Source organism: Podarcis erhardii (genome assembly GCF_964252035.2).
Source record: "Podarcis erhardii genome assembly, chromosome: 16".
NCBI lineage: Eukaryota > Metazoa > Chordata > Lepidosauria > Squamata > Lacertidae > Podarcis > Podarcis erhardii.
Window position 1 is genome coordinate 21250745 of NC_138514.1, and position 12247 is coordinate 21262991.

At 49.1% G+C, this 12247-nt stretch overlaps 1 protein-coding gene across 6 annotated transcripts in view; it reads left to right on the forward strand.

The window, feature by feature from the left end:
• The first annotated feature begins 5098 nt into the window (after positions 1-5098).
• Positions 5099-12247, forward strand: part of IGSF9B (immunoglobulin superfamily member 9B) — a 122233-nt gene continuing 115084 nt past the window's right edge. For all 6 annotated transcript variants that reach the window (XR_014151721.1, XM_081843056.1, XM_081843057.1 and 3 more), the window contains exon 1: positions 5099-5429. Coding sequence is in view for 5 of the 6 variants with exons in the window: in XM_081843056.1 (XP_081699182.1) it covers positions 5363-5429 (67 nt within the window). In the remaining variant the exon portion in view is untranslated. The remainder of the gene's footprint in view (positions 5430-12247) is intronic.

Here is a 12247-nt window from a genome sequence, read left to right on the forward strand (position 1 = left end):
TTCAGCAGGGGGCCAGTCCATTGTCCCTCAGACCTTGTGGGGGGCCAGACTATATTTTGAAAGAAAAAAAAAATGAACGGATTCCTATGCCCCACAAATAAAAGCACACATTCTACTCATGTAAAAACACGCTGATTCCTGGACCATTCATGGGCCAGTTTTAGAAGGCGATCAGGCCAAATCCTGGACCTTAGTTTGCCTACCCATGCTTTAGTGCCTCACATGCAGAGCAGGAATGTACCAATTTATTCTTGTACAGCTGTGGAAAGGAACACATTATCCTCAACCCCAAGCCAAACAACTAGGAAAAAAAATGTGTGTGTGTGTGTGGTGGGGAAATCAATTTATTTGTATCAATAGCCATCCTGCTAATTGTTCTGAAACTACGTAGAAAGTGGAAAAACAGTTTGAAAAGCAGGTGGGGGTGGGGAATCAGCCACAAGGAAACAAGGAGGAAGGATATTGACAAGCCAGAAAGTCTGCAAATGAGTGTCTGGAGATGAAGCCTTATGAGGAAGAGTTGAAGGAGACGAGGAGACTGAAAAGTGATAAGAGAGCCATCTTCAATTACCTGCAGGACTGTCACATGGAAGGTGGAGCAAGCTTGTTTTCTGCTGCTCCAGAGAGTAAGACCCAAACCAATGCATTCAAATGAAAAGAAAGGAGATTCTTACTAAAATTAGGAAGAACTTTCTGATGGCAAGAGCTGTGTGACAGAGGAATGAACTCCCTCAGAACGTGGCAGGCTCTCCTTCAGTGGAGGTTTTTGAACAGAGGTTGGGTGACCACCTGCCAGGGATCCTACACCTGTGACTCCTGCTTGGGAACCCATTCCTACAGTTCTATGATTCTATAAACTCTGATGGAATTGAAGGATGGAGTAGGTTTAGGAGGCTGCAAGGACCCACAGGTTTCCACCTGTTGTCTACCCTATATATTATCTACTCTGAAAGGCAGTAGTTTTCTGGGCCCTCAGGCAGAAGCCTTTCCCATTAACTGCTATGTGACCCATTTAATACCAGGGACTGAACCTGGGACCATCTGCATGCAAAAACGTCCCCTTCTGCGAAGCTGTGCTCCCATTTCTTGCCCTCCTGCAGTCACTGTGACAGATTCAGAATGCTGTCCGCAGCTACTAACAAATGCATCTTCTGTTTTTACATGCACACATTTGCATGTAGGAAATAGCACGAAATCCACATGTAGGTTGTGGGTGATTGCACACACTGTGGCATTTGTCACTGGTGTATACATGTGTACAATGGCACTTTTATGCCTAAGACTGCAATCCTGTGCACCCGGTCTACAAAGTTCCTCCATTTAATTCAAAAGCACTTATTTCTGAGAAAATTTGCAAAGGATCATGTTGCACAGCTTTAATGGTGGCACTGACAAGACCTATAATAGCTCTGGCATTCCATTTAATTGAAATAATTAACTGTGGGCTTCTGGTTGCACTATTTAAAGCTGCAAAATCCCCTGGATCTCCCAGTAGTTTTGTCCCACTGAGACACTGAATGTCTGGAATGTCCCTAGCTGTGCAGGTCAAACAGTGCAGCATCAGCATCTGGTGTGAATACCTTTCCCTAATATCTTAACTGCAATGGCCTTTCTTTACTTATAAAAGCTGGCTGGACATGAATGTCATGGTCCATGTACAGAGTGCCATTAACTTCTCAGGTTCAATTCACCTTGAGACTCCTTGAGTGGAGAGAGAAAGAGAGAAAATATTGCACAAGTTAGCACCTTTCCTTTTCCAAATGAAGACCTATTAGAGTGTTATGCATGGGTGAGAAAAGCTTCTCTTCCAAAAATTCTCTCTTCTGTATGACTGTTAAGGGCACAGAAGCCTTGTCCTCTGTATCAGGTCACCCTAAATGCTGTGCCAGACTTAAAAAATAATAATTCTGATATATGTGTACACACACACAAACACACACATGCAATAAATTGCTCGTGGGGACAGGCTGCCACCAGCACTCTGGTGCTTAGAAGCTTTCACTGTCTCCCTATGTTATTGGGCTGATTAAAAGGGTCTTGTATTCCTTTACAAGGTTCTTAACAACTTGGGCCCAGAATACTTTTAAGTACCTAGGGTTGGAGCTTGGCAAGAGGTAGGTAGGAGTTACTTTGACACCCCCCACACCTTTCTGAAAAAGGTAGGGCAGTCTCTAGTCTTGATAGATGAGCATCCCTGCTATACCTTTTGGAATACCTCTCCCTATATGAACCTACTTGGACCCTCTGATTGTCATCTGAGGCCCTTCTTGGGGGCCCTCCTCTCAGGGAGGCTCAGAGGGTGATGACGAGTGCTATTTTTCTAGAAAAAAGAGGTGCCAGAACTTACCATGAATGCCTCCCTTGTTCTCTTATAATGGCAATGGCACCCAGCTGAGAGGTGCCAGATCTGAGTTCAGGGGATTTCCAGCTGAAAACCAGCCCTGGATGACAGGGGGCCTTTTTGGTTATGGCTCCCTGCCTGTGGAATGCCCTCCACAGCAAGGTCCACCAGATGCCTTTGTTGACATATTTTTGGAAACAGGTGAAAACATGCCTCCCGGCCCCAAGGCCTTTCTTAGACTGAGTTAAGCCTATTTTATTGTTAGTGTGCTGCTAAAGCTTTCTAACATAGTTCGGTGGGGGCTGTTATTTAATTTTGTATGGAATGTTTATGTTATGGGAATTTTTCTTTTCCATGGCCTAATACATTTATGCATATGTTTTTTAAATGTAAATCACTTTGTAGGGAACAAAATAACAACAACAACAACAACAACAACAACAACAACAACAACAACACATTCCCTCTTTATGTGGATTCCCAAAATAAATGCACCCAGAGGGCCCACTTTTCTAAGATACACTTCAGCTCCCCACAATTTGTCCCATTGCACCACAAGGGCTAGAAACCTGAACACCAAGCCACACCCCCTCCCTCCAGGCCACACCCCCACCAACTTCCTCAAATGCTTTCGCCTGGCTGAAAATGCCATTGCACATAGCTGTCAACTTTTCCCTTTTCTTGTGAGGAATCCTATTTGGAATAAGGGAATTTCCCTTTTAAAAAGGGAAACATTGACAGCTATGCATTGCACTATGATAGTGTCTATTGGAAGATGTAAATATATTTGTACATGTGTGTGCAGCAACCTCCAGCGGCCCTCTGCATGAAGCGAGAGTCACACATGACCTGTTGCTCCATCCACCTTTGCCTCTGGCAACCCAGAAGGTTGCCCATGAAGGGCTATGGCCCTTGGGCTGAAAACAGTTCCCCCTCCCAGCTGCAGCATAACCCAAACACGCAGAAAAGCAGGCAACCAGAGGTGCAGGTGCGACTCTCAGTGGCTGGTGTGATGCAAGTGGGTTTAGCCTTCACCCGAATGGTGTTTTCAGTGGCACCTTTCACATATCAGAGCAAGAGCCAAGGGCTGCATGGTGGGGATAATGGGCTGGGATCAACATCCTGCCTCCAATTAAGCACACAGGGAGCTAGCTGCCCTTTACCGAGTCAGAACAGTCTCCCATCTAGCTCTGTACTGTCCACACTGATTGGCAGCATCTCTCGAGGGTTTCAGACAGGAGGCCTTTCTCAGCCCGATTGAATCTGGGACCCAGGGGGGAAAGTGAGGTGATTTTATATTATGGACTTTATGGTCTTTATAACATCCCATCTTTACACAGAAATGCAGGAAGCTGCCTTGTATTGAGTCGGATAATTGATCCACCCAGCTTAGCATTGTCCATCCTGGCTGGCAGAGGACCGCCAGGGTTTCAGGAAGGGGACATTCCTGGAGATGCTGGGGATTGAACCTGGGACATTCCTGCGCTAAGCTGCAGCCCTTCTCTTTAGATGGATAAGGCCAACGGCCCATCTATTCCTGCACCCTGTTCTCCTAGTGGCTTCTTTGGGGGAAGCCTAGTATTACGTCACTCCAAAACGCGGTAAGCCAGCCCTGATGCATTCGGACCCGCCTCCTCCTGCTCGTTCTGCTGAGTGGGTCCCCGGACTTCTACCCGCAGCCCTGCCTTGAAGGTCTCCGCTCCTGGGATCGTCTGCATGCAAAGGATGTGCTCTGCCATTGAGACAGCGCGACTCCCATGAGAGGGTCCGGGAGGGTAGAGCTGCTGCAATGTGCCTCTGAGTGGGAAGCACGCCCCCCTCCCGGACTTTGCAAGATCCAAGACTCCCCCTCCCCAAACCTCTCCGTCCATCATCATGACCATGAGCATTTTGCTAGGGGGCGAACCCTGCAGCACCCTAAAACTCAACTGTGTAGGGGGGAATCAACCACACTCAGAATATTGGGGGAGAGGGAAAAGGTTACCAATTCCGGCATGCAGTACACACAGGCAGTCTCCTCCCTGCTCCCCCAAAGCAAACCTTGGTCGTTGGTGGCAGGGGAAGGAGGGAGACCAGCAGGAACGGAGGGCTGGTGGGGGAGAAGAGAGGAGTTTCAGCTGCAGGAGCGCAAGCAGGGCGAGTGGGTGAAAGGCTGACAGCTCCGCCATCCCACTCGGGGATCGGAGTCATCGGCAGGAGTGTGGGAAGCGGCGGGCGAAGTGGAGAGCAAGTGCATCGGAGCTCTGGAAAGGGACATCTCCTCCTCTTCCCTCCCTTCTCCTCCACACCAGCTGCAATGGGGAGCTCTGCAGAGCTGGGGCTGCAGCCAGCACCCCGCTCCCCCCGCGCTGCACGCCCCCTCCTCCTTGCTGTTCCCTTCACCCTGCTCCAGGGAGCCCCCTCCTCTTGGGGAACCGGCCATGCAGCTTGAGCATAGAGGGAGGGAGGGAAGGAGGGAGGAAAAGGCGACCGGGGAGGGAGAGAAGGGGGGAGGCACCCAACTCCTTCTCCCTGGCATTGCGCATGATTCTGCGGCTCTGTGCATTGCACGCTCCAACCCACCTTGGGAGGAGGGGGAGGCTTCTCTCCCTCCCTCCCCCCTCCCTAGCGTTGTCTGCGCTCGGAGCCAATGGGGGCCCGCCTCTCTCCCCGGCCGTCCAATCGTCGGCCGGCGGGGGCGTCGCCCAGGAGGCTCAAATGGCCCAGGCTAGGCTGCGCGCCGGAGAGGAGTTGTGCGCTCTGGCTGGCGCTCGCTCGCTCGCTCGCTCATTGCTGGCTGTGCGTTCCGCGAGCCGCGCAGGTGCCGCTGCACGTCGGGGAGAGGCAGGATGGCGAGGGCGGCGGGGAGGCAGCCAGGAGGAGGGCTGCGGAGGGCATGAGAAGGAAGCGGAGACGAGGGGGAGGCAGCGCGCCTTGTGCACTCGCCCCGGGCTGGGCTGGGCTGGGCAGATGAGAAGGTCCCCGGCAGGGCAGGGCGCTTTGCAGCTAGGATGATGCTCCTGGTCGGCGGGCGGTAGTACTATGATTTGGTATGTGGCCACTTTGATAGCAAGTGTGATCAGCACCAGAGGACTGGCAGCAGCTCAAGGTGAGTTGAAGTGCACCGGGTCCCCCCCCTCCACCCCCCTGCAGCGGTTTCTCCTTTGCGCTCTGGGCTGGCCTCTTTGGGCACCGGGAAAGCTCTCCAGGCTGACGCTTCCTGTGTGGACCTTCCCTTCTCTCTCTCTCTCTCTCTCCCTCTCTACCTTTCCTCTCTCATTTGTTACCTGTATCCCTTCGATTCGAGAAAGGATGCTCGGCTTTTCGTCCGCCGCGCCGCCGCCTTCGCGCAAAAGGAGTTTCCCTTGCGAGTAGGGGAGCGCTTCAGATTGTAAGGAAAAGAAAAGAAGAAATACTCACAAATAAAAAAGGCAGCATGCTTTCTGCTCCCTGCCTTCCTCCCCGGAGAGGGGTTGGTTTCAGAAATGGTTAAGTGATACGGTTTCATCAGTACAGTAAAAACCATTAAAAAAATAATAAAAATCAGCCAAGGATGCGATGAAGCGAGAGCAGGACTTGAATAAGTCTTTTGCAGAGTTTTTGAAATCTTGGACCGCGGCTCGTTCTTGGTCTTATTTTATTTTTGTTGCCTGGTTTTTCTGTAACGATTTCAGAGGAAGGTTTGGCATAGAGCATGTCGATGGACTTTGCAGAAAGGCGTGCAATTGACCAGTGCATGTTCGTGATCCAAGTAACGTATGAGTCCGTGATCTAGCAAGGGGACGATTATTTTCTTTAATGCTGAAGTTGCTTAACAAAGCAGTGCTATGAAGGCTGCAATCCTGTACATGCTTACCTATGATGTAAAGCCCTACTGAACGCTTCAAGGCTTGCTCATATGTAAGATCTGTTTGCCTGGAAGTCTAAGCTACTTCCAACCTCTCTTTTCTGAATACTCTAGGGAGAGCTAGAGATCCTGGGTCAGTGATGAAGCATGTGAACCTTTTTCACATGTGTGTGACCTGTCACTAGGTAGCTGCCTGCAGTATTTTTCTTGGGGCAGAGAGATCACCACTGAAAGTGAGATTTCTAGTTTCACATGTTCATCAGAAAGAAATCTATCTGGGCTTTGTATTTAAATGCAATTCTGCGTAGTTACCGGTAAATACTAAGATATAGAGAGTTGGTTAGCTCTTTTTTTTTCTTGCAGGCATGAATAAGCTTGTGATTCAATAGAAGATTCTAACTTTACTTAAGAGATGACAAACTGGATTTCCGAGAGGTTGGGTAGGATGTTTGGCAAAAGGCAATTTGCACCCGCCCGTTGTGCTGCAGTCTCTGGTTTCAGGGCTTTTTCATTGGTGCCACCAGTGCTGTGGAATGCCCTCCCAGCTGAAAAGGAGAGGTTTCATCAGTATTGGCATTCTGCCGGCTCCTAAAGACACACCTGTTTAGGCAAACTGTCCCCCGAAACTGAACTTCAACTTTTATTTTTTAAATTTGTTATTTAAAAAAAGCCTGTTCAAATTGTCAAGGCTTTCAACTTGTGCTATTCTGTATTTTATTTAGTATTCTCTTAAATGTTCTGAGCAAATTGCTACCGGGTATTTTAACCATGTATGTATTTTGTAATGGATTTTATAGCTGTGAACTGCTTTGAAGCCATTTTGGCACACGAGCTGTATATAAATAAATACCCATATTAATAAATATATATATGTGCCTCTTGCCATTGCAGTGCAAGGACTGTGCGGGTGAATATACAATTTGCTCAGGGGGCTTAAAGTTTGCAGCATAAACCTGTATCTTATTTCTTGCCCAGTGAATCAGCCTTGGTTATGTATGATTGTTAAATACTTAAATGATTCTGAACACCATCTGGGGGAAAGCTTAGAGTAGCAGTAGCCTTGAGCATTTTATGAAAATGCTAATCATTTTTAAAAAAATGACCTCTGTGGAGGGCAGGCAACCCAAACTCAAGCGTATGAAAGCTTAACTCATAGATAGCCATTGTGTGCACCATATGGGATGGAAGACACCTGAATGTTGCTGGTGGTGCTGGGGGAGATTGGGGTTGCAGGGAATGACCACTTTCAATAAGTTAACCAGAGAGAGCTGCTGTCTGGAAGCAGGCAATGCTGCAGCCCTGAGATCCATGAGTGCAGAGTAAGAAATAGCGGAAGGAAAGTGGGTTTGTCTCTCCATTCTCTTGGAGGCTGGCACAGAGCCGGCTGGCATGACATGCACACCTTACAATTTTTTCAGTTGAGAGCTGGTGTCCAGCTATGCAAACCAGCCTGCAAGTCACTAGTCCACCACACTTACCTGTATATCATTTATGTGGCATGTCAGCACCCTGCAACAAGGGCACACAACTCCTCCTAGCTCACAGAAGCTGTTCTCCTTGGTTGCTTGGAAATGACATTGTTTGCCGCAGGTGACCAGGCACGCTCACCTGCCTGATATAAGCTCTTGTTGCTTTGGGTCAAGGGCCTCTGGCCAGCTCTCCCCTTTGGTTTTGGGGAAAGGATGTTCTTAAAAATGATTTTTAGTAAAGCTTGGCTGTTCTTAAGGGATGGTGTCAGGCGTACATTTCCAGGATTAGCATATGTGGCTCTCTAAACAAATTTCCCGCAACCATGTTCACGATCCATTAGTTTAATTGCATTTCTCCAGTGTCATTTATTTTCTGGTTGCTAAGCACCTTGCATGAGTGTGTTTAGTGGGAATCTTCCGTCGGAGGCTAGTGTCGCTACCCCTGCATTGCCAGATGTGGTCTGCATGTGCAGCAGTATGAGGTGGGAACAAGGTGCTTCAGACTGCAGGTAGCAGTACTGGTGAATTGCATTGTGGAACTCCCTGCAAGCAGAACACTAGCACAACAGGGAAGGGGCTGGGATCTCTCCCTGAAGTCGTAGGTTTTATTAATTGCACATTTTTGTGGGGGTGGGGAATGGATGGGATGCTGAGTTGTGGCAGAGACCCGATTTCCCACCCTGTAACTTTGCTTTGCCTGGCATAATGTTTTATTTGGAAGAAATAATGCTGATGGTAAGGCATTAATGGCTGCAAACCTGAATATGCTTATTTATTTCCTCCAAGGAGATCAAGGTGGCATGCATGGCTCTCCTCCTCCCCATTTTTTATCATCACAGCAACCCTGTGAGGTAGGTTAGACACTGTGGCTGGCCCAAGAGTCACAGTGGAGACTTTGTGGCTTGCATCTACATAGGTGGCTGAAATCAGAAAGGAGAGGTCCATAGCTTAGTGGTGGCACAGCTGTTTGGCATGCAGAAGGTCTTGGGCTCGGTCCATGATACATCCAGTTAAAAGAATCTGGCTGGAGCTTATGGGAAATGCCTCTTCTAGAGAGCTGCTGCCCATTAGCATAGGCCAGAGTGGCCTGGAGCAATATCTCCCAGCTTGGTGCCTTTGTTGGACTCTTGCTCCCATCATCTCTGACATTTGGCCATGCTTGCTGGGGGCTGATGGGCGCTGGAGTCCAACAGCATATGGAAGGGTGCCAGGTTGGGAGAAATCTGTGCTAGAGGAATAAGCCATGCAGAGTCGGGCAAGGCCAGTTTGCACCAGGAATTACACATTCCTGAGATGCTCAGTGCTGTGGGTGCATTAGAACCAGCTCAGACAGCTGGATCACCTAGCTTGGCAGTGTGGTCACCATGGCAGAAACTCTCCAGGTTTAGGATCTCAGTCAGGGTTCTTTTATTTACCTGCTTATTTATTGCAGTTTTAGACTGCCTTTCAGCCCACAGGATCCCAGGGCAGTGTAGAAAAGTCTGCAGCAGTGGTGGGAAACCTTTGTCTTGGGGGTCTAATTAGGAATTGGAGATCTGCCCGCCAAAATACTTTGGGAAGCTGCCCCCACCTTGGTGTGGACATCCATCCACTCCTGGATGTCCAATCAAGCTCAATGTTGGAAGATTCAGGACAGATAAAAGGAAGTACTTTATGCAGTGCATAGTTAAATTGTGGAACTCCCCCAGGAGGCAGGGATGGCCACCAATTTGGACGGCTTTAAAAGAGGGACTGGACAAATGCACAGAGGACATGACTATCAGCAGCTGAAAGCCATAATGGCTATGCTTTTGTCTCCTCTGCCAGAGACAGCAATATTTCTGAATACCAGTTTCTGCAAACTGCAGGAGGGGAGAGTACTCCTGCTTGCTGGTTTCCTACAGGTACCTGGCAAGCCCCTGTGAGAACAGGATGCTGGACTAGACGGATCACTGGCCAGATCCAGCAGAGCTCCGCTTGTGTTCTTTCCTGCCCCTGACATCATATATAATGTCAGGCACAGCGAAGTTCCAGCTGTGGTTGCTGCAGAGGAAGAACTGGAAGAGAGCTCAGAGCTCCTATCCCCCCCCCCTCCTGCAGCATGAATGCAAACCAGGGCTCCAAAGCAACAGACCCTCCTTTGCAGTTCAAGTCACAGCTGCAAAGGAGGAACCGCTCCTGATTATTCTCCTGCAGCCGGGGTCCTCCCCTTGCAGGATTGGATTGGGGACCTTCTGCATGCAAAGACCTTGTTCCACTGCACTGCAGCCCCACCACTGAAGAGCTGATTAACAAGTTATGCTCTGGATCCTGCCATCTCTCCATCCGGCGGTGGACCTATCGGACCATGTAGGAAAGGCTTTTTAAGCAGTCAAACCAGCTTGTCCTCTTATGGCTAGTCGGGATTGTCTCCTAGGGACTATACAGTGAAATGTGTGTAAATGTTGCTGCCTTCCCCTCTCTTCAGACTGGCAATGTGCCAGAATCACAGGTGTGCATGGGCTGGTATCAATCTTTATAGGCTTGTAAATCATTTTATTGGCATATTTACACAGCCAGCGCAGCGCAACCACCTGTAAGCAGAAATATCCTTCTCTCCCCACAACTCCAGTAGATCAACCCATGTTGTCCAAAGCAGACAGTTCCATCAGCAAGTGATAACCGTGCAGCCATTGCCAACCTGGTGCCCTCCAAATGTTGCTGTTGTTGGAACTCTCATCAGCCCCACCCAGCATGACCCATAGTCAGGGATGGAGGACCACAGGTGGTCCATCCCTGTAGTTGACAATGCCCTACAGCAGGGATGAGGAACCTGTGGGTCTCCAGGTATGGTTGGACTACAGTCTCCATCATCCCTGGCCATTGGCCATGTTGGCTGGGGTTGATGGGAGTTGGGGGTCTAGCAAAATCTTGGAAGCCATAGGTTCAACCTAGGAGAAAAATCATGGCTCATTAGTGGAGTATGTGTGAAGTTCCCAGACTGAATCTAGTTCATCTCCAGATAGGGCTAGGAAGAAGTCTTGCTGAAACCCCGAAAAGCTGCTGCCGATCAGTGTTGAGTTGGGTGGAGCAATGGCCTGATTCAGTATGAAGCAGCTTCCTATAACCTGATTTTGGGAATCTCGATGGCAGAGTGCATGCCTTCCAAGGAGAAGGTTCAATCTCTGGCATCTTCAGGTGTAGAATATGAAAGACTCAAGTCTGGAATCCTGGAGAGTCGCTGCCAGTCAGTGTAAACAATACTGAGCTTGGTGGACCGATGATCTGGCAGCTTCCTGTGTGTTCCTAGGGCTGCCTTCCAGATGGTGGACTCCAACTCTGATCAGCCCCAGCCAGTGTGACCAATGGTCAGGCATGATGGGAGTTGTGGTCCAAGACATCTGGCGGTCATCACATTGAGCAAGGCTGCTCTCAGCGGTTTGTTCCTTGGGGCCCAGGACCTTTGTGTTCTCCCATGAAGCACACTGCATGATCTTGATCACTGCCACTCAGCCTAATCTACCCCGCAGGGTTGTTGTGGAGGGTTAAATGAGGAGGGTGAGAATTTTGCATGTCACCTGAAGCCTCTTGGAGGAAAAGATGGGATATAAATTAAATGAATGAATCAGTGAATAAAATGATTGCACTGTCAACACCATGTATGTTGATGGTGGCATGTGGTGATTTAGAATTAAACCGGAAAGAGGGAGGGATTCTTATTACAAGAGCTACCCTGCAGTAGAATAAAATATTGAAAATCATCAGAAGAGCAGCTCTCTCTTTCTCCCATTAACCTACCTGTCATTGCACACCTGTGTTCATTATTTTATGCCACACCAGCAGCTTGAAAGGGAGAGGGAGACTGTACTGTGCTGAATTTTCACTTTGCTGCTTTAGGGGTCTGTGTGTGTGTGTGTGTGTGTGTGTGTGTGTGTGTGTGTGTGTTGGGGGTTCTTCCCCTTTATCTACCCTCTACATTACCCCCCACCAGACCAGAATTTTGTGTCCTGCCTACTGTTCCACTGTGGGATGGAAGCATAAAAGGTAAAAGGAGGAAGGAACACAGTGAGAATTGATGGGGTGTGTGTGTGATGAGTTGCTGGAGGATCGATGGCAGAAACTCACCCGTCAATGCAGCTGCCTGGAGGAGGATGTGGGTGCCGGGATCATCCTGGGCTTCTTTGCACCAGAAGCTTCCACCCCTTGAGGGTGACACACTTCACAAGGGGAGGGGCCACAGCTCCTTGGAGAGCAGGGCATATGCTTCATATACAGAAGAAGATCCACAGTTTGCCAGTGATGGGAAATATTTCTCTACCTGAGCCCCTGGACAGCTGCTGCCACCACTGAGCTAGGCAGTCAAATAGTCGAATTACCTGGCAGAAAGCAGCTTCCTACACCCCTGTTACCAATGGCTGCACGTCCCAGTTTAAAGTGGCTTTTTCTCTGCCAGTCAGATGCTGCTTAGTGAGTATGGTGATGCCACGGTGCCACATAGCCAATCAGGTTTGGCATGATGGTGATGTCACGGAGGGGAAAGGAATCCCTCCGGTTTCTCTCTCTCTGTCTGAATGGGGAAGGAGGCAGGAATCTCCATTGCTCAAGCAGCTGCATCGATATTCCCTGCATTCTTCTGCTGGTGATTTCCTGCGT